Genomic DNA, 22,600 nt, shown 5'->3' with positions numbered 1-22,600 from the left:
AGACAAAGACAGAAAGCATGTTGGAAAACAGATATAAGGGGATAGAAGACACTGTGTACCCCCCTGCCCACTATGGGAGGTCAGGATCCCCACCCAGTAGGGAACTGAAGTAGATTCCAAGAAAACGCTATCAGTGTATGCCAGGACCAGGAAGAAAAACTGAGCAATCTCAATTCCAAACAAAGATAAAGAGCAACGTGGAAAGAGAACACAGACATAGGGGATAGAGGACACAGCAAGAGCGACCTATCCATCCACCAATGGCAGGTCAGAAGACTCCAGCCCCTGTGAGGTTTTGCAAATCATAATTAATTATAAATAAAAAAACAACTAACACATGTTCAAATTCAAGTGACTGTATTGGAAAACCATGGGCAACAATTCATGACAAATGATATATCGTCGTCTGCCTTACATACACACTTGTTTTGGGACCACTTCAAATTATGGGATATAATGCATTCACGCATGCGACAAAACATAAGATAAGACGAGACAATTTTATAATTATGAAATCACACTTTGAAATATTACAAGTGTTGTCAATCATCTTTGCAAACCATAACAAAAAAGATGACCTATTTATGAGGTGTATATTTAAAAAACAATAAAATAATAGTCTCAGAAACAAAAGACTATAATAGAGTGTCCTACGTAGTGATTAATTTGAGCTAAAAACTAAAGTATAATTTTAAAGATAATACATATACTGGACATAATGCTGACAACTTTCCCAACCTCTAGGATGCATTTAGTGATTGGTGACAAGAGTGAAACATGGAGGAGCTGTGATCAATATCTATCATTGTCTACTAAATGTAGTCGGTAACAGTATCACAATTAAAGCCACCAGAAACGAATACTTTGTGGGCCAAAGATATAAAAAAATAATACAAATTACTAGATAATGAGGATTCAAACACTAGAACTCTTAAATAAGATAAATCCATGTCACAAAAATTTCTTGTCAAGAGGGAAACTTCATCAAATAAAATGCCTGTATGCATCAAGCTAGAACCAAGATGAAAATAAATGATAAAGTATAAAATATTAATGAGTTTCTATTAAAATTTAATGAAATTTAAAAATCACAGAGGAATGTTTTCAATACCCCCTTCCCCAACAGTTTCAAGTGGCAGCTGTTAAAATATGATGGCTTTTAGTGAGATTAGGTAGGTGGTTGGGGGATGGGGGGGTAGAGAAGTGGGAAGACAGCAACAGAAGACAACACCTCTGATGACTTTGTTTTACGTCTTTCAAAATGCATTCATAACAATTCATACAAAGAGAAACGGCACGATCGACTTGCTTTAAAATCATCAAATTATTATCACAGAGTTAAAAAGCATCTCAGCACACGTCCCAAAATGTGAAAACTGCATAATCTTACTTATTTCCTGTACAATGTTGGGTTAAATCATAAAAAAAAATTTAAAAAATGACGTAATAATATGAAACCCATGATAATATCACAGACCAGAATTTCATTTAAAATGTAAAAAAATGTATGGAGTGTGTTTTGTCAGTGTGTTCATTGATGTGGGTGGTGGCGATGATTGCAACCAAATAATCACACACAAAAGACGATACCACTTTTGCAATATCATTTTTTGCATACATTATTTACAATTTTGTTGCAGGAAGAGGCCAAAGAGCAAGCACAAACTCATGCAAAAAAGAAATTTCTTTAATTGAAGTTACAGATAACAGGGAAAGATAAAGATTTTAATAAGCACACAAACAATTCAGGTTAAGTTTTAGCTCCACAGAGTGAACTTCAGCACAGATCGGGTTCAATTTGCTTCTAAGCTGACACAATATCCTACTGTCAACAAGACAGCGATATCGGCCCTGTTGTTCTTAGTCTCCATTAACTAAGGCGTCAATGAATGACTGTGTCAGGTAGAGTAAAATCAAAAAGCCATCTGCACAGAGTTATGATTGTTGCATAGATCAAGGTATTTAGACTCAAATTCAAGCAAATGTCGTCTTTTTCTTGAAAATATCCTTCAAGTTGACATTGACTGCAAGCTTCCTCTTCTCTTTGGGAGGCTCAGCTGTTTCAAAGCAAAATCTGAAAGGCAATGATTTGTAAAAAATAAATAATAATCATCTCTCTTCTATTTCTATGCAACCATATTCTACGTGTATTTTCAATGTCAAGTATGCTTCTGAGTACAATACTACTCCAAGCAGAACAATTTTCACTTAAAAATTTTTTTTTTATAAATCACACTAACTACTGAGGCAAGGACGTAAAACTATAATTCGTACATCTCAACCATGCCACTTTTCAACTTTGTTCTCGGTAATCCAAGCTTTTTAAAGATTGACATTCTCATTATTATTGTCATTATCGTTATTATCATCAACTTCATTATTATTATTATTATTATTATTATTATTATTATTATTATTATTATTATTATTATTATTATTATCATCATTATCATTATTATTAGTATTATTATTTTTATATTGTATTATTGTATATGTTTTGTTTGTTTTGTTTTTGAGGGTTTTACGGCACTTGCAACACATTTAGGTCATTTCAGCGCCAGTAAAAAGGAAGAACATATAGATAGTATGCAGATGACGTCACTCAGGCCTTTGTTATTGTTTTTGCCATCCGCGATTGTGAGTTGTTCTCACTAAACTGTATTAACCAGACTATAAAAGTTCATGGTTACACAGAGTTTGTGTGTTGGTCCGTTATACTTCCGGATGGCAATGTTGTGAACTCCTTGGCCAAGCGCGGATAATAAAAAGTTTTCGAATTACAATTTAAGTACATCCAAAAAAAGGTAAGACAAAAGGGAATTGGTTCAAATAGGAAACAGATGTAGATTCCAAGAGCACACTATCAATGTATTAACTTTGAGATCACCTAAATGTCTTACCCAGACAACAGCACAAGATCCCACTAAGAGGAAGATACTCAAATGTTTACATTATACATTCAAAATAACGAATATAACAATATAGAGCAGAGAGATGATTTACAAGGGAAAAAAAAGATATCATCTCCCAAAACACTAACTATGCATTTGCCTGTTTCCCTCCCAGCCAAGCACTATGGTCAGGACCAGGGCAAAACCAAGTAATCTCATTCCAAGACAAAGACAGGAAGCAAATTGGAAAACAGACATAACGGGATAGAAGAGACAGTAAGTGCCACCCTGCCCACTATGGGAGGCCAGGAACCCCACCCATGGATTATTGTATAAATAGTGTAATCAATAACTAATCATTGAATAGCATGACCTAATTGAATGAATGAAAATGAGAAGCAAAGAAAGATTGACAAACCATGGCTCAACCAATCCTCTTTGAAAATTAAACAAAGGTTTTATAAGAGTTCTATAAGTTACTAAGTTAAGTTTAAAAGTCTCACTAATATTCCTTATGCCAAGTAACGCTACACAATATTGTGTTGCTTGCACAATTTCATGTAAAAGATATATATTTCACAAGAGTCCAAGTGACAAACGTGAACAAAATTTAAGACATTGAAAATTAATTTATTTTCTCATTCACAACATTGTGCTTCTTTGTGGTCTTGTAGCATAAGACTTGCCTTTGGTGCAAGCAGTAAGACCCAGCTCCAGTCCTGCTTTAAGCGGTGCAAAGTTGAGTCCTTAGAAAAGACTTACTTAAAATGAGAACCTGACTACTGTGCAGTCTCCGTTTAAAAAAAAAAAAATAATACTAATAGCACCATTCAGACTTCATATCTCATTCTATTTGTTAAGTGTTGCAGTTGGATAAGGACCCTTTGTAAGGTGTTTTGAACAAATTTAGTGGATATTGTGCTATGTGAAATGCTCAACACAAGTTTTATTTACCGTTTGAACTCCTCTAATTCTCTCTCAAAATCATCTGCAGTTCCATCAAGTTCTGATTCAGATCTTGGCATGAAGACTTCATCTAAAAAAATATAAATGTACAATTTTGTCTTTAAGCATTCCTTTTTTTTTTCAAAGCAATTTTATATGAATAATTGATTTGAAATATATTTATTGAGCTTAAGTTTTAATAGATTTTTAGTGTTTCAATTTTGAAATTTACATTTTAAGATTATCTAATTACCTGCATTTTTTATTGAATAACATTTAATGCCAAATATATCTAGGCTAAAATAAAATAATTTTCCCACTTGAGTGTTGATTTCAACTTTGTAATATCATGAAAACACAATGGTCAAAAGAACGCAATAGGACATCAAGTCTACAAATATCTGTGGAATTTTACTCATTAAATGGAAAACAAAAAAACAAAAAAAAAAAACCTTTCAGCATTTAATCCATTTCATAAATGCTAAATGCCAAATCATTCACTTTAAATGTTTGGAATGTCCATGTATGACAAATTCCACCACCACATCTGCATTGTGCACTAAAGACTGTGGGTTTGAATGCCTTTTTAAAAAAAGGCATTAAATTGATCTCCTTATTAAAAATGACACGATATAATTTTCTTCCTACTTTCTACAATAATATGAAAGTATCCTTCCTGGTCTAGATATGCTTTTCCTCTGCAGCCACGCCTTTGATAAGTTACATCTTTTCTTTTATTTTCTGACTAAATGAAACTTTGAAAATATTTTTATTTTAAATATCACCATAAACTGAGAAAATGAATGAAGACATTTTATAAGGGGGAAAAATGTTATGCGTCTTATCTCACACTAATGGGTATCAAAAATGAATTAAGACAAAAGTCATCTTCTTTTATAAAAGCAGAATTTTTTTTTATGTGTTTAGCTGTGTTAAGCTTTTTGTTGGTTTACTTCTACGTCATTAAATTTCCTTTTTATTATTATTTTATTAATTAATTTTAGAAATTCATAAGTCTATGGCAATACCCAATGTACATTTCCAGAAGTGGATACATAAAATTTCATATCTAATCTTTATAAATGTTTACAATGAAGCATATATAGAGTATAAGTCAGTCAATTTTGATATTTTAAGTTGGCACCTTTGGGAAACAAAAATATTTGGTAAGCCAAGTCATTCAACCTGATTGCCTATAGAACATTAAATTACCTGGGTCATGAATATCTCCATTTTCATAGTTAACTTTCTTTCTGTTCTTTTTATTTTTATTACTTGCTGCTTTAGCCTAAAGGAGAAGAAGATGAAAAAGAAACAATTGATTGATATAGTAAGATTGGAAATGAAAGTCATTGGTTTATAATATTCTTGACTTGTTCTCTATTTTCCAGCCAACTTTTCAAAAACCAAATTCGGGAAAAAAGTTGGGGCAAATCCAGGACATAAATGAACATGTGACATGTGATGTGATAATCAATGTGGTGGTGATGATGACATTAATGATATAATATAATAATAATAATAATAATAATAATAATAAATAATAATAATAATAATAATAATAATAATAATAATAATAATAATAATAATAATAATAATAATAATAATATAAAAATAATTAATAATAATAATAATATAATAATAATAATAATAATAATAATAATAATAATAATAATAATAATAATAATAATAATAATAATAATAACCATTCTTATAAGGCGATTTTCACATCTAAGTCTCAAAGTGCTTTACATCAGATTGGAAAAATGAAAACAATATTGACGATGATGATGATGATGATGATGACGATGATGATGATGTTTAATAATAATAATAATAATAATAATAATAATGACTCTTATAGAGTGAACGGTATCCTCAACAATGAGGCTCTTGGCGCTTTAAATTACATTAACACAAAACAACAAAGTATAAGACATCAAAAAAGAAATGTTTTCAAGGATTTCTTGAAAACAGACAATGATTTGGATTCTCGAAGGCCCTGTGGAATGGTGTTCCATACATACAAAATATTATTATTATTATTTATTATTATTATTATTATTTTTATTATTATTATTATTATTATTATTATTATTATTATTATTATTGTTATTACTATTATTATCATATTTTTTTTATTTTTTTTTTTTTGCAACAATAAAATACAATACATATTCGGAAAAAGAGAAAAAATACCAGGAATTTCCCGATAAAATTGGGAGAGTTGGCATGTCTGATTTGAATGATAGTTTTGCTGTAATTACATTACAAGACTTCTGAGAATATACATTCCCTGGAAAATAAAATGCAAGGGAGAAAATATTTTACATAAATTACCAATTACCAACAGAATAAAAGTGCTATACCTGCTCGACAGGTGCCTTGGCTCTAGACGAAGGAGATTCCGATGGTGACTTTCGTGGATTTTGCATATTACTCATCAAAGTCTCTTTATTTGAAGTTGCAGATGAGACATTAGCAAGTGAAGCTGAGTCCTTTGATAAAGATGCCTCTGTTTTCATAGTCGATCCTTTTGCCAAATTCACTCCATTTGAAGAAGGCGAGCTTGCAATTTTTGATGGTAATATTCCATTAGAGGCATTGGAAGATTTTAAGATTTTTTTCTCCTCTGAAACTGCTTGGGCAGAAGATTTGATATGATTTGAAATATTGACAGGAAGATCGGTTGCTTTCAGATTCTTAGAGGGCTTTGGCGTCTGAGAGGTCTGATTCTGCTGAGATAAAACCTGTTGTTTGTCTGCTGGTCTGTATTGTTGGGGTGGAATTGTTTGTTTGTTTGGTTGTTGAGAAGGAGGGGCTTGTTTAGTTGGTTGCTGCAGGTGGACAACATGTGGTTTAACTTGTGATGGATTAGAAGCAGTTGGCTGTTTATTTTGTTGATGTGAGGCAGCTGACTGTTTATGTTGTTGATGTGAGGCAGCTGACTGTTTATTTTGTTGTGGAGCAGCCAGTTGTTTACTTTGTTGTGAAGCAGTTTGTTGCTTGTTATGTTGACATGGAGCTTGCTGTCTGCTTTGATGCTGAGAAGGAGCTGGTTGTTTACAACACCTTTGTTGAGAAGGGACAGGTACTTGATGTTCTTTGACGGAGGGTTCAGATTTCTTGTTCCCCAATTGCTTTTCTGCTGGTGTTCCATTCACAGTTCTATCAGCTTCAGGGGATTTTACATGATTTGGACAAACGGGTGGAATTGATGCTGATGGCTCTGATACATTTCCATTATCTGGCACAACCTGGCCAGGCTGAGTGTGCTTCAAAGTCTGGTGAATCATGTCAAGCACCCTGTCAATATTGTTGCCATTCTTGCCCATTGTCGGGAGAGATATTGTTGGTCTAGTGGATTCAATGACCATAGATGTAGACCTAGTTGTTTCCTGCTTCATTTCTTCCTTTAACTGTGTCAACTTTTTGTGCAGTTCCTTAATTCTTTCTTGATCTGTTGTTGGTAGTTTTGGTTGCTGCGCTAAATTGTTTGCTTCTAAACCTGACTGTGATTTATACAAGAGATTTGACAATGACTTTGCCATGAGAGGTTGTCTATGATTATCATCACATTTCCGAGGGCCATTCTCTTGGCGAGCTTTTTCGTCAATCTGCAAATTCAAATACAATATGATTTGATGCAATACAATGTAATAAGACATTTGTATGACACCTGTTTCAATACAATAGCTGTTACTTTTAAGGAATTTTACAATATGTGTATCAAAAATTGGACCAATTTGCTTTATAAAATATATAAAAACATACCCAGTAAGTTCTAGTCCCCTGGAGCAATGGATCATGGGGTAATAATTCATCATTTCAGAATCAAATTACCCTAAGGATATACATAGGCCTTTCACAAATGTACTATATGTTAAGTCTAATTTCTAACTTAAAACCAGCCATTTAACTCACTCAATCCTAGAGATTTTTTCCTATTTTTCAAAATTGGAAGAAAAGTATTAGAAATGAGCATGTGTATATGTAGTTTTATTCCAACTATCATTAACATGTCAAAATGAAAAAACAGTAGCTTTGGCTTTGATATTACGCCTATAATTTGTCTCAGAAAAATGTAATTAAAAGGGATGGGGTAAAAGTGACCCAGGTAAACTACGGATATAGTCGGTGTTAGGGTTGAGTGAGTTAATTATTACTACTGGGTGAGTAGAGGTGGGAAGCGTGTGTAAGGAGGATGGGTGGAGGGAATGAACTGCAAGCACATTTGAAGTAAGCATGTTTGTAAGTGTTTTACTGTTGAGCAATATTTATAAAAATTGTCAAAATTACTTCAATGAATTGATTTTTTAAATTAATATTCAACAATTGTATAGAAAGAAATATTTATTGACAATTTTACTGACATCTTTTTAAAAAGCAAAAAAGGAGTTCAGTGATTTTTAACGAATTAAAATAGCAGCTCATCTGAACAAATTGGTGAGTATACAAAACTCATCCGCCCCATTTCATTACCATTGTCAGAACAAAAGTTTTTTTTTTAGTTTTTCTTTTTCCATTTTTGAAGAAACGCTAGCATCTGCATTTTTGACATTTTTAGCCACAAATCCTGGCCGACTATAGATCATTGTAATGTAACCAGGGGGTCCTAGGTTTGATGTGAGAAGAACTTTTTTTATTTTCTCATCCTCCAATCAGGGTTTAACATGCTAATTTCAGAGATTCCCATGGCAATGATAGCAATGGCTTGTCCCAACAGTTGTAATGGCCCTAGTGGGCTGCAAGTGGCATCCTTCATGAATGTTGTAAAGCATTTTTAGTGTGCTTTGTTTGTTTTTGTTTTTAAGGGTTTTACGGCGCTTGCAACACATTTAGGTTATATCAGCGCCAGTAAAAAGGAAGAAAATGGGATAGTAAAAAGTTCTAGAATTACAATTAAGGCACCCAAGAGTAAGTAAGACATAGGGGAACTGGGAACAAGTAGGGATCAGATGTAGATTCCAAGAGCATACCATCAATGTACTTAGTCTGATATCACCTGTAAGTCTCACCCAGACATAAGCACAAGATCCAACAAAGAGGAATACACTCAAATGCTTACATTTCATTATACATTAAAAATAACAAATTTAATAATACATAACTTCTCCCAAAACAATAACTACGCATTTGACTGTTTCCCTCCCAGCCAAGGACTCAGGCCAGGGTCGGGACAATACCAAGCAATCTCATACCAAGACTAAGACAGAAAAGCATGTTGGAAAACAGATATAAAGGGATAGAAGACATGGTATGTACCTCCCTGCCCACTGTGGAGGTAAGGAACCCCACCCAGCCCATGGCAATGATAGCAATGGCTTGTCCCAACAGTTGTAATGGCCCTAGTGGGATGCAAGTGGCATCCTTCATGAATGTTGTAAAGCATTTTTAGTGTGCTTTGTTTGTTTTTGTTTTTAAGGGTTTTACGGCGCTTGCAACACATTTAGGTTATATCAGCGCCAGTAAAAAGGAAGAAAATGGGATAGTAAAAAGTTCTAGAATTACAATTAAGGCACCCAAGAGTAAGTAAGACATAGGGGAACTGGGAACAAATAGGGATCAGATGTAGATTCCAAGAGCATACCATCAATGTACTTAGTCTGATATCACCTGTAAGTCTCACCCAGACATAAGCACAAGATCCAACAAAGAGGAATACACTCAAATGCTTACATTTCATTATACATTAAAAATAACAAATTTAATAATACATAACTTCTCCAAAACAATAACTACGCATTTGACTGTTTCCCTCCCAGCCAAGGACTCAGGCCAGGGTCGGGACAATACCAAGCAATCTCATACCAAGACTAAGACAGAAAAGCATGTTGGAAAACAGATATAAAGGGATAGAAGACATGGTATGTACCTCCCTGCCCACTGTGGAGGTAAGGAACCCCACCCAGCCCATGGCAATGATAGCAATGGCTTGTCCCAACAGTTGTAATGGCCCTAGTGGGATGCAAGTGGCATCCTTCATCATGTTGTAAAGCATTTTTAGTGTGATTTAGAGCACGGAATAAGCTGTCTAAGTATCATCTTTATTATAAAATTTAACGACCTCGTTAAAAAAATTATTAATGCTATCTGTTACTGCTCATTTATCTATTAAAATAATACCTTTCTCTGTTTTTGACGAGCCCTTTTTGCAGCTTTGTTAGCAGTTTTATTCCTGTTGCTTTCATCAGTCCCATTAATGAAGCTAAGCAATTCATCCAAGCCTCGTTTCTCCATCATTGCCTTCTGGTGTTTGTCCTTCTTTGTTTCCACAGCTGGGGTGCTCTGTACCAGGGTTGACTTATGTTTGGTTTCATTCTATGGAAATGTTAAACAGGTTTTTTATTTATTTGGATTTAACTTTGTGCTTTGAATTCATTATTTGTGTATTCACCTTATAGAGTATTTAATTCAAAACTATTACAATAGACCATCTATATATTTAGGTTAAATCAAAAAGTTTTTAAAAATAACCAAAGGGTGAAATGAACAAGAAAATTATGCAATTAATTCTGAGTTAAATGTTCAGAACCCATATGTCGGTAAGTCACCAATGAAAATATAAAGAACAAACTTCATTTGATAGTTATAGTTCACAAAAACTTACCTTCTTCTTTAATTTCTCCCTTAATCTGTCTTTTATCTCAAAGTAGTTTGGACTTGTTTTTGCTCCCTGGGGCTGATATGTGAACAAAATAAAAAATTAGATAAAAGAGAATGATTGTATTATCATTATGTATTGGATAAAAAAGGCAGGAAAAACTGAAAATTACTAGTTCCGAAAATGAGAAAATTTCAACCATAAAAGACAAACAAGGCAACCCAAGGACAATTATCTTGATCACAAGAAAAAAAAGTTAAAAGCTTTGTGATTTTACTTCACAAGAAGAAAATCGTGTACAGTACTTTATACTTATACATGGAAAGCTTTAAATAAATTTACTTATAGAATTAAACATGCAAACACACACATTAGCCCTTTATAGCCTTCTATGGTGAGATTAAACTTCTTTCCAATCTTAAATCTCCCGTCATGAAACTGCTTGAATGAAACTTCAAACTGTCAACTTGTTTTCATTTTTCCAATATTTAACTGCTTGTAACTTCCTACTTGTTTTCACCGAGCATTTACAGCGAGGTGACTCAGAATGGAACTAGAGTCAAATCACAAACCGTCGATTGCTCATATTATGACAAGTTTCACAAACTATCATATCATCAAAAAAGTATCAACACAGTGCATAGTAATAATAAAGGTTTATACACACTATGTACTAAAATCGTGATTTATCCCAAAACAACTAATGATTTTTGTTTATAAATTAAGTGGACCCTTCTTTTCTGACGCTTCTGTGACTGGTTGTTTACTTGGGACTTGCTGCAACGACCTAGCACTAGTGAATACTTGAAAGAAGATATTTATTTTCAGCAGGATATGGCAATTTAAAATCCTTCCTTGATGAGATCTTGCCAAACAGATGGTTGCACTGAGGGGTTTTCTTGAATAGCCTTTATGTTCACCAGCTCAAAGCAATGAATTTTTATATGGGGCACCTAAAGGACAGAGTTTACCCAATAAAACCTACAACAATTGCTGAGTTAGAGCAATCATTGAATGCGAATTAAGGTAAATACCAAAGGTAAAATAGAAATAATTTGCCCCCAAAGTACCCGACAAAGCCAAAATTGTCAATTTCAACGCGAAGTTACAAAATATCAGCGATCGTGCCTCTTGCCTCAGTCAGCGTATGAGAGAAGTGAATACAGCAAATGTTGTAGTTGCAGTTTCGTTTTCAGTTGGCTGGTGAACGCAAAGCTATAAATCTTGTTTTCGTATACATCATTTTAAAGCTGTGATTTTAATTTATTTTTTTTGATACCAGAATAGTCCAAATTTTCAAAATTTTCTTTAATTTTTTTATCAATTTTAAGTTAACTTGAAATTTCAAACTTTGAAAAAAAATCATAAAAATGCGAATCTGGTATCGAATGAAAGCTTGTTCAATTTTCTTTCCGATGCTGATGTGATCAGCCGATGGAGAGAAAAGACAACTGTCAGTTACGGTGTTCGAGTAGCAGAGCGCCGGTTCCAAAATTGGAGTTTACTCTTCTTCAACTCAGAGCTATGAAATAACGGCAAATCACATGAAAAAAGCATAAACATTTTTTTTAAAGATGAAGATTTGAAATTTAATTTGATACCAAACACGTTTTATTTGACGGACTAAAAATGAGAGATAGAGTGACGATTTGAGTTGAAATTTTCTGTTTTGCCAATAAAAACATGGCTCGATAAAAGGGTTTGCCGTAGCTAATACTATCTTGATAATATGTAATTTTCCATTGCTTTGATTACAATGGAACAAAATTTACATCAGTTTGAGAACAAGCGATGACAAAACATTATAAATAATGATGTTTGACGATATAAATAATGATGTTTGTTAATTCTTACACTTGTCAAAAATTAAACAAATAAAATAAACAGCTGGTTTAAAATTATTTAAAGTGTGTATACATTTTTTTGGAGACACCTGTATAATGCACATTTTATATATCATTAAAGTGACCCATTAAAGTGTGGGGCGAAGTGGTTAAGGCATTGCATTGTGATTCGGATTTGCTAACTTCGACAACATAGGTGATTACTGTTGACATCAGACATCCTGTTTGATGGAGTATCTATTTTCTTTCATGGAATGCCAAGGCGACGGGATCTAATGGTGCCGTTGCCGAAGGATGTAACTTTTATTTTTTCTTAAAGTGACCAACTGTCTCTTATTATTAGTACATGAAATGAATGACGAATTAGTATTATCTTTTGAAAAAAAGTAAGATGAGATCCGATAAGAGAAAACTTGAATCCCACCATCTAGGTCATCACCAGTAAAAAGTTAAAATGGGATATAGTCAAATAGATTTAGAGATTAACTGTTCTCTAAGACCCCCAGAAAATTAAAGGGGACTAGTCTTAAAAAGAGAACAGGCAAATTGTGAACACATTTAATTTTTGGATATAATTATTTATTTTCATTGTAGACTAAAGGATTAAATATACAATAACGAAAGTAAGACTTACATTGTTGTGACCAAAGAATTCACAATAGCAGCAGTCACAGTATTTCCCTTCTTTCTGATTTGATGATGTACTGGAACTTCTTTCAGAGCAGCTATCATCCACACTATCACAATTGTCATCATGATGTACTTTACACTCCGAATCCACACACGGTGCTGTGGTGCCAACTCCGATGTTATTGACTATGGTCGAGGAGGGAGGGTTTGTATTTGCGTTGATGCAAGATGTTGGTAATGTTGAGGGATTGGACAGGGACAAGGGTGAGGAGGAGGAAGAAGAGGAAGCGGATGAAGAGGAAGAAGACACCCTGGGTACGGCAGAGAGAGAGCTTTGTGTTGAAGCTGCTTGAGGCTGGGTCACCGGGATCTGTTGTGTGTCACTGGTTTTAATAGTGGTAGGCGGGGGACACGGAACAGAGTGTGGACAAGATCTACCAGGTTTGAGGTGGTTGTTAGAAAAGAAATTCTTGGAGGAAACAGTACTTTGAGGAACTGAAAGAGTAGTAGGAACTGATTGGAGGGCTGTCCCAGAAAAAGGATTCACCGGTTCTCCCTGCTGATTAAGTAGAGCAAATTTATTAGGCCCTGGAGCTGTAAATTTTTTGCACTGTAAAGAGTGTGTTTTCTCCCACTTGCTTGTGGTTACAGCATTGCCACCAAGAGGAACAGGTCTAGAGGATGGAGGTCCATGACAAGATCCATTAACTGCTCTGGAGGCCGATACAGAAGTAGTGACCAGTTGACTGGATACAACTGAAGACGGTACTGCAGAAGGCACTGATGATGTGAAGAGAGGGAGTGATGATGATGAAGAATTGAGGCAGGCCTGGGGGATTTTTAAAAAGGATGAGAAATCCAGTGGTTTTGTTGTGGGATCAACCGAGCTCCCTTCTGTATTGCTAGTATTCACGCTTGGTGATAGAAAATTTTCATTGCCTTTGCCAGCAACAGATTTGAAAGCACTACTAGTGTTTGTCAATGTCTGCGTGTTGTGAGTGTTGAGATTTAGAGCTTCAAAACTAAATGCAGGCATTCCATCAACAACCGGAGCTGGGGGAAGTAGATCAGAGGTTAATCCAGAAAGGCGAGGATGTGCTTGATGCTGGTGCTGAGATGCCAGCGAGCCAGGCCGAGGATTGTCCCAATCACTGGTTTAAAAAATAAATAAATAAATAAAAGTTCAAGATATCGACCAATCTTTGTGATATATAAACATACAGTACAGATTAAGCCATGAATATAAAATTTATCTCAAGTTTTGTTTGTTTTTAAGGGTTTTACAGCACTTGCGACACATTTAGGTCATATCAGAGCCAGTAAAAAGGAAAAAAGGATAGTCCCAAAAAATTATAGAATTACAATTGAAAGCACATGAGAAAAAGTGTAAAGTAAGACAAAGGGGAATTGGTTCAAATAGGGAACAGATGTAGATTCCAAGAGCATACTATCAGTGTACTGAGTTGAGATCACCTAAATGTCTCATCCAGCACAGGTCTCCACTAAGAGGAAGACACATGTTTAGAAATCATATATATATGTAAAAGAAAAAAATAATACAATACATAACAGAAACATGATTTAGAAGGGAAAAAATATCTCCCAAAACTAACTATACATTTGACTGCTTCCCTCCCAGCCAGGGCCAGGTCAAAACCCAAGTAATCTCATCCCAAGACAAAGACAGAAAGCATGTTGGAAAACAGCTATAGGGGGATAGAAGATGATGTAAGTACCTCTCTGCCCACTATGGGAGGTTAGGAACCCCACCCAGATCTTAAGTTTTAAAAAATTAAGTTTAAAAAAATAAATAATTTATATTTAATGAGTAACGCTTGACCATTCCAGAAAAATAAATCTTTTTTAATGAAGAATAATAAAGAATGAGCAATAAGTTTAAAATATATAATACATAATTCTTTCAACTCATGAAAGAAAAAAAATCTTGACAAAACTTTAAAACTTAATTAAAAAAACAGACCACAAAATGACATTCAACTGCAAACCTGTATGCATGATAAAGGTGATCATGTGTACTGGCTGGATCATCCAAGTCCAGTAGTTTGATGGGAGGAAAAAGCGGAGATGGAAAACTAAACATATACCTTTGTCGTGGAAGACCATGAATATGAGGGTATAAATTCAATTCTGCAGGGGGTGGGGAAACTGGCACCTGAAATGTACAATGAAATATATCATTACCCATTACTGAACTTAAAAATTAACAAGATTGTAAATGGTATCTTTCATCTCTGAGAAAAAAAAAAGCAAAAGCAGTTTTTAGTGGTAGGAAAAAGCATGTTAATTGGCCATGTTAAGTAGCTCTCCAGAGCATGTTTGGTACTCCACAGTCAGCGAGACAATTAGAGGTTGAAACTTAGCAATGTACAGGGGAGAACAAGAGTTCAGTGCCTCGAAAGAAGGAAGAGATATTTTATAGTCGATGCAGGCTCTGACAGGTAGCCAATGTAAAACCTGTAGCATGTCTGATCATCTCCCTACTGATTAAAGACCCCAGACAGGGTGAAACCAAGAAGCCTCATTCTCGAACCTGGACAAAAAGCCTCATGGAAATTACAAATGATATAGAGGGATAGAAGAGATGGAATGAATAACAAACTGGCCCAGCCAGTGTTAGTTACATCACAATAAAAGGCAATTCCACTTCCATTCGTCACATATAAATTATATATTAACACTTAAACAATAAGCTTTTCAAAGTAAAAAAAAAAAACAGATTTGCCAATCTGAGAGCATGTATTTGTTTGGTAGAAATGCAGATTTGGTTGCTTATGACAAACACGAAAAAGACATGTCCAGAAACTACTTACTTGCAGAGGCAGTGAAGTGGAAATTACATGGCCACTTTGCTTGAGGCAGGCATGGCACTGACAGGCAGCACAGATATTTGAGTTTAATACATTGCCATTACTATTTGTCACACCATCAGCCACACCATCAGAGCTGCCAACCAGGTTGTTTGCTACATAATCACTAATGTTGCTTGGTGGAACTCCTGAATTTGCTATTTCTTCTTCAAGTTGTTTAGATAGATGACTGTCTATACGAGGCTGAAACTGAATAAACATGAAAAATGTGAATTAAAATAAATGATCATCGATTAAAAAAAAAAGGTAAGGGGGTTACAATTGTTCCACACAGCCCCAGTTTTTTGCCAAAAAGCACAAATTACTGGCAAATCTAAAAATCATAAAGATATTTTTTACAGATAGATATACCAGTAACTTGCAAACCTTATTTTAAATTTTGGGAAATTCTATCACCCGTTGACTCAAATGGTTATTAACAATATTTGCTAGAGTATGATGATCCATCCTTAATTAGACCTTGGCCTTGGGAATCATTAGGTTTAGTTGTGCATACCTACAGACTATTACCGGACAGATTTTTATTGATGTCTCCAAAGATTTGTCTTGCTCTATGTTAATTCCCACAATACTTATAGTATAATAATTAAAATAGACGAGTTCCTGTTCGTAATAGCCTTTATTTCTCCACAAATATTACAGGCTCTCCACTATCTTTTTTTTTTAAGAACAACAATGACGATGATGACAAGAACATTAATAATAACAATAAAATAAAAATAATAGTAGCATTAAAAATAATATTAAACTTTAATATCCAATTTGGCACCATTTTTTAAACTTCAAAAACATTAATTCACCACACAAATTTTCATATTTCTCTCTCCATGACTATTCTTCCAGCCTCAGTTATCATTTTCCCTAGTCCTATTATCTAATATAATTTTTTCAAATTGTCATGTCTTTTTAAATTTCAGAAATATTTCAATATTCTGATTTTGAGGTTGCACCAGCAATTTTTGGTGTTATTTTCAAGTGAATTATTTCTTCATCTGTCTATGGAACCTTCATAACTCTTCTTTAACGGATCCTTTCACACTAGATTATGTTAACACGAACATACAAAAAAAAAACAGAAACACAAATACACTCTCATATCACTATCACACAGGGTAATGATTTTTCTTTTCAGCACCACTTTCAATCTTATCATAGATAAACTAGGATTGGGAGCGAATATTTTCAAATGTAAACCTTTGATTCAATTGCTTTTTAAAGCAGTTCACTATTATTTTGATCTATAGCTCTAAAAATTCCAAAACCGACGAAAGTACCTGATGACATTGAGCACAACTATGAGGCACAGTTCCATGGGTTGGAAGGGTAGCCTGCTCATGGTTGACATGATGATTTTGCATCAACTGATGGGCCTCTAGACTATCCCACATTGGCAACTGTACAAAAAGAGAATTTGATAATTAACCCTCTAACGGTAAAACTGAATGTCCTTCAAATCATAATGTCCACCACACTGATGACTTAAACCCTGTTTTCACCAGTTACATCACTGTCACGTTCACATGTCGAGAGAAAAAAAGATATTCAGACCTGCTACATGTGACAAACAAAACATCCAAATAAAAATCTGGAGAGAAAAAAAATCAAAATTTGGCTAAATTTGACTTCCATAAAGTCTGTATGAGCCAATATGAATATAATCTAATATGAAAAATTGAATCTTCCATGTTGAAGGGTAATGACAGAATGTATACTGGAAAGAATAGAACTTCATTTCCAGTCGACCTGTTATGAGATGATATAGGAAGTAAAGAAGTAATGTAATTAAAATAGGTGTCAACAGGATCAGGGAGCCAAATGTGCCTATAGTTATTCCAAAAAAATATTTTAAAAGCTGTGGATTCTGTTTAAATTCAATCATTATCAATGACAAAAACAAATTTTTAAAAGAAACAATGTAATCTAAATATGTGATATAATCCCAAAAGATGAAAACAATCAATGCCACTAAATCAGAATTGAATTCCCTATGCCAAAAGCAGAATTCGAACATTTTCATGACTTTTCAATTTTGATCATTTCAGGAAATCGTACTCACCTTACAATAGATACATAAATAACCACGCCTCTCATGTAAACAATGGCAGTGATCCGTAAATATGGCGAACTACAAAGGTTTTTCTATCAATGGTATGTGTCTAAGTTAAAATACCCACTGTTCTACCACTTGATCAATAGAACCAACACAGAAAACTGTAAACTTAAGTGTTTATAATATGATCGAGAAAATTGTGTGATAACAAGTCACCCCCCATTTGGCAGTATAAAAACAATAATGATCAGAGAGGTTTTTGTTTGTTTGTTGTTGCTTTAGGTCTCTTCCAACACAATTGAGGTTATATGAGAGACCGCTGAAACAAAAAAACAAGCAATCTAACAAAAATAGTACAAATGTAAATCAAAATCATAACCTAAAGATATCATAAGCTAAATTATAAATAACCAAGAACAAACAGGCAGAAGATTTACAGAAAAAAAAATATCCCCTGTCAAAAATACAATCACAAACCAAAGAAGCAGGATAGGCTAGTAAAGAGAAGAAGAAACGACATCACTATCGGATCGTACACCCATGCGAACATCATAGGTATATGATTCAAGGGTGATGCTCCCATCCAACCACCCGCGATCAGAGAGGTTAATTTCATTCACGTTATTGTTTACATGTTTTGATTGGTCAAAAATCTACTGGTTAATTCTAACAATTTTTTTGTTAAAATTTGAAAAATTTTTAATTGAAAGAATGTGCATTACAATCTAATCAAAATATGCTACAATCAACTACATTTAAAGATAAGTCACATTACATATCGGGGGGTGTCAAACTCTTTAACTGTGCAAGCACCACGTGTGATAAAATTTTCTTTAGTTTATATTAAAGCCCAACCTCTCCCCTACCCTTGTGACCAACAGAGACTAACCACAATCCTGTTATTTGGTGGGAATAATTATGTGATCTAAAGGTACATGACAAGTGTTATCACATATGCCGGCATGCATATTATGCCGCACTGCTCTTATTATTTTTCTCAATATCACCTCTTTTGCTCTTTTATTGATAGAATGGATGCCCTCGATCACAACTTGGATTAAAATCAAAATTACAAAACTGATTTTAAAATCTGTCTTGATTTCTCCTAAACCATAGAGAGAGAAAACCTGGGAAATTCTAGGTTAAAAACATGAACTGATTGCTCTGTATTACCACTTGAGATATGTGAAAATGTCAAAAAAGATTTTATTTACAGTGTCAGAAAGAAAAGAAAGGAAAAATAAGAAAGTCACGGTTTGGAGTGTGGGAATCAGTTTGTTACATAATTTTGATTTGTGCTTTTATCAAAATTATGATCTACTTATGTAAAACATAAGAATTTACTTACTTGCATGGCATGAGGCTCATCACTGCAATCTTGGTGATCAACACAATTGTCTGCTTCATCAAAGTCATCATCTTCATCATCGCCTGCATTGCCATCAATATTATCAATTAAATCATCAAGAGTCAAGCCCTTAAGCCTCTTGTCCTTTCCATCACACGACAGCATTGCCTCTCTTAGTTCATCCCTGAAATTTACAATCAATTAAATTAAATCCAATCAAACATCTTAAAAATTTCAATCGTCGTTGATTTTTGTTTGGTTTTTATGTTTTTTGAGTGTTTAATTTAATAAGTCTCAGATTGATATCTGGCCCAAATACTTAATATTCCACAACCCTTCAAAGAATACCAAACAGCCCCAGCCAAGATTGCAACTCCATAAGCAGTCATTTTTCCAATCGTCTATTCGACCGTGGAACAGTCTACTAATTAAAAAATATTTTAAGAGCAGTTAAGACACCATGAAGCTCAAGAAGAAGAAAACTTCCCCACCAAAATGGGGTATAACCAGCAGTGACACCTGCTTTTTTAAATATTTATTTTAAAGGGGGTTTTAAGGCAATAGTGAAACTTTTTGGTCATTTCAGCACCAGCAAAAAGGGCACAGAGGTAAAGTCAAAAGCCTATAGGTTATAATTTATATGTGCTCAAAGGCAGCTGAGAAAAAGGTAAGTACAGGAACTTGTTAAACTAGAGGCAGATCTACAAGCAATCTCTCTTTATGATGAGTCAATGACCTAAATGTTCTAATCAGACGAAAGTAAAGAATAAAAATCAAAGTAAAATAAAACAAAACAAAAATGTATTTTCTATCAAACAAGCACTTACGTCAGAACTTTCTCACAATCGTAATAGGCAGTAATTTTGTCCTCAACATTAATGGGAGAGACTGAGCCACTGCTGGATGTTGTGCTGGACATCGATGGTGGGGTAATGTCCATTACATTATGCGTGTGATCCAGAGCAAAATTAAAAGAACTTGGTGGAGGAGGTAGAGTGGTTCCCTTGTCTGTGTTGATTATCCCACAGGTAATCATGTGGGTTATGGTACATTCATCACAAGTACATCTGAATATTAGAGTTAAAATATGCTTGAGTTTAGATGTATTTATAATCACAATCACGATACCTTCTAAACATTGTGACATTATTTGATCCTTTTAGAATCATGAAAAAGATTATAATAAAATAAAAAATTAAATTAATAAATAAAATTCCCTTTATTCATCCCATAGGGGAAATTTGTCTCTAGGCTCTATTCCAAGGGAAGACTGGAACAACCCAGGTGTCAGCCGCTGTGCAGCACCGCACATTGAGCTAGGGTGAGATGACTTGCTCAAGGCCACACAGCGCAGCTACGGGTGATCGAACTCTGTACCTTGCGGGTTTGAAGCAAAGACCGTACCGCTGAGCCGCTCTGCCCCAATGATTACCGTTTAAGAGATTATGATACATAATACCCACTCAAAACAAAACAAAAAAACACTGACTTTCCCATTGAAATCCCACGCCAATAAATAACAATCATAAAATGGAAAAGAAGCTTTAATTCAATTTACAAATACAAATGATGAGCACATTTCAGGTTTCCACTCTTTCAACAAGACATGATGAATGAGCACTGAGATGTCTTAAGTGTCTCATTCATCATGTTTTGTTGATGATGGGGAAACCAGAAATGTTAACATTATTTTGTCTTTAATTTAATTGAGGCTTCTCATCCATTTGACTAGCGCTATTTACTTCTTTGAGCTTTAAGCAGCAACATTTGGATCATACCTTAATGCCCCTTTACAGAAGTCTAACACAGATTTTTATTTCTCCACTAATAAAACACTTAATTCCCCCCCCCCCCCCCCCCTATCACACTGACATTAAATATCACTACCACAGGCTTTATTTGACATTGTTACACACACATGTTTTTATGTTTTTAAGGGTTTTACAGCGCTTGCAACACATTTAGGTTATATCAGCGCCAGTAAAAAGGAAGAAAATGGGATAGTAAAAAGTTCTAGAATTACAATTAAAGTACCCAAGAGAAAGGAAGACAAAGGGGAACTGGGAACAAATAGGGATCAGATGCAGATTCCAAGAGCAAACCATCAATGTACTTAGTTTGAGATCACCTATAAGTCTCATCCGGATACAAGCACAAAATCCAACAAAGATGAATACACTCAAATGCTTACATTATACATTAAAAATAACAAACATAATAATACATAACAGAGAGATGATTTACAAGGAAAAAAATATCATCTCCCAAAACAATAACTATGCATTTGACTGTTTCCCTCCCAGCCAAGGAATTCCAGCCGGGGTCAGGACAAAACCAAGTAATCTCATTCCAAGACAACGACAGAAAACAATTGGAAAACGGGTATGGTGGGATAGAAGACACAGCATGTAACTCCCTGCCCACTATGGGAGGTCAGGATCCCCACCCAGCACACACATTTAGAACTAATGAAATAAATTCAACCAAACAGCTTACTATGTGATGTGTGTAGCACGCCCAGAAGCCTGACGTATTTAACTGTGCTCTTCCTATTTTGTGAGGCCTTGTGATTTTGAACAATTTAACATTTTTTTCTACACTGGATTTTTATTCCACTCCGTGTGCCATCGTCCAATAAATCTTGTGATATAATTTTTACAATTTTTTTAAAAGAACGAAATATTTTAATCAACACAAATTTTAAAATGGATTTTGTTCCAACACAATAATTTCTATCCTCCAAGACAGTTGACATTCTGGTAAAACTTATGTTAAAAACATTGATGAAACAAGTACACAGTAGTTGTTTTCATCAACCTGGGGGTGGCTTTCATAAACAAAGTCCTATTGAGATGTGTATCGGCACCAGCCATCATCCTGCAGAACCATGACCACCTGTGTTAACAATAAACTGTGTGAGGATTGTACCATGACCAAACTCAAGTGCTGATGTTGGAGACTTAGAACCAAAACACACAGTTGAAACACATTGCCAGAATGCGAAATGTGTTAAAACCAATCATTTTTGAGTGTGTCAAAACCAATCGCATTTTCCAAAATAACAACACCTTGAAACAATAACGACAATAGGATAGAAAGTGACGTCACTCAGCTTTGTTTTTGTTTTCAGCAAGCCATTTTTATGAAAAGTTCTCACCAGATTCTATCAAGCAGATTATAAACATTCAAGGATACACATAATTGTGTGTGTTGGTATAACATATCCGGTTGGCGAATGTTGTGAGTAAAATAGTTAAACTCACAGCATCAATAGTGAACTGATCTCAAAACAAAAACCAACTGAGGTTGTCAATGACGAAACCAAAACATTAGAAATATCAGCAGTAGATAATAATACCAGCAGAGGCTGTGTTAAAACCACCAACAATCAAAATAAAAG

General features: G+C 34.4%; 1 protein-coding gene across 1 annotated transcript in view; it reads right to left on the bottom strand.

Annotated features, from left to right (window-relative positions):
• Positions 1-340: 340 nt before the first annotated feature.
• LOC144966181 (uncharacterized) overlaps positions 341-22,600 on the bottom strand; it is a 35,799-nt gene continuing 13,539 nt past the window's right edge. The window contains exons 11-22 of the mRNA XM_078902334.1: positions 20,028-20,267; positions 19,201-19,384; positions 17,077-17,196; positions 15,746-15,991; positions 14,921-15,087; positions 12,919-14,065; positions 10,447-10,518; positions 9,963-10,157; positions 6,206-7,453; positions 5,049-5,124; positions 3,846-3,927; positions 341-2,074 (exon numbers count right to left, since the gene is read on the bottom strand). Of these exons, the coding sequence (XP_078758460.1) occupies positions 1,975-2,074; positions 3,846-3,927; positions 5,049-5,124; positions 6,206-7,453; positions 9,963-10,157; positions 10,447-10,518; positions 12,919-14,065; positions 14,921-15,087; positions 15,746-15,991; positions 17,077-17,196; positions 19,201-19,384; positions 20,028-20,267 (3,877 nt within the window). The 3' untranslated portion in view covers positions 341-1,974. The remainder of the gene's footprint in view (positions 2,075-3,845; positions 3,928-5,048; positions 5,125-6,205; positions 7,454-9,962; positions 10,158-10,446; positions 10,519-12,918; positions 14,066-14,920; positions 15,088-15,745; positions 15,992-17,076; positions 17,197-19,200; positions 19,385-20,027; positions 20,268-22,600) is intronic.

This window comes from Berghia stephanieae, chromosome 2 (genome assembly GCF_034508935.2).
Source record: "Berghia stephanieae isolate SIO BIC M18660-M18661 chromosome 2, UCSD_Bste_1.3, whole genome shotgun sequence".
NCBI classification, from domain to species: domain Eukaryota; kingdom Metazoa; phylum Mollusca; class Gastropoda; order Nudibranchia; family Aeolidiidae; genus Berghia; species Berghia stephanieae.
Note: the sequence above shows the minus strand (reverse complement) of the source record. Positions and strands in the feature narration are given on the sequence as shown.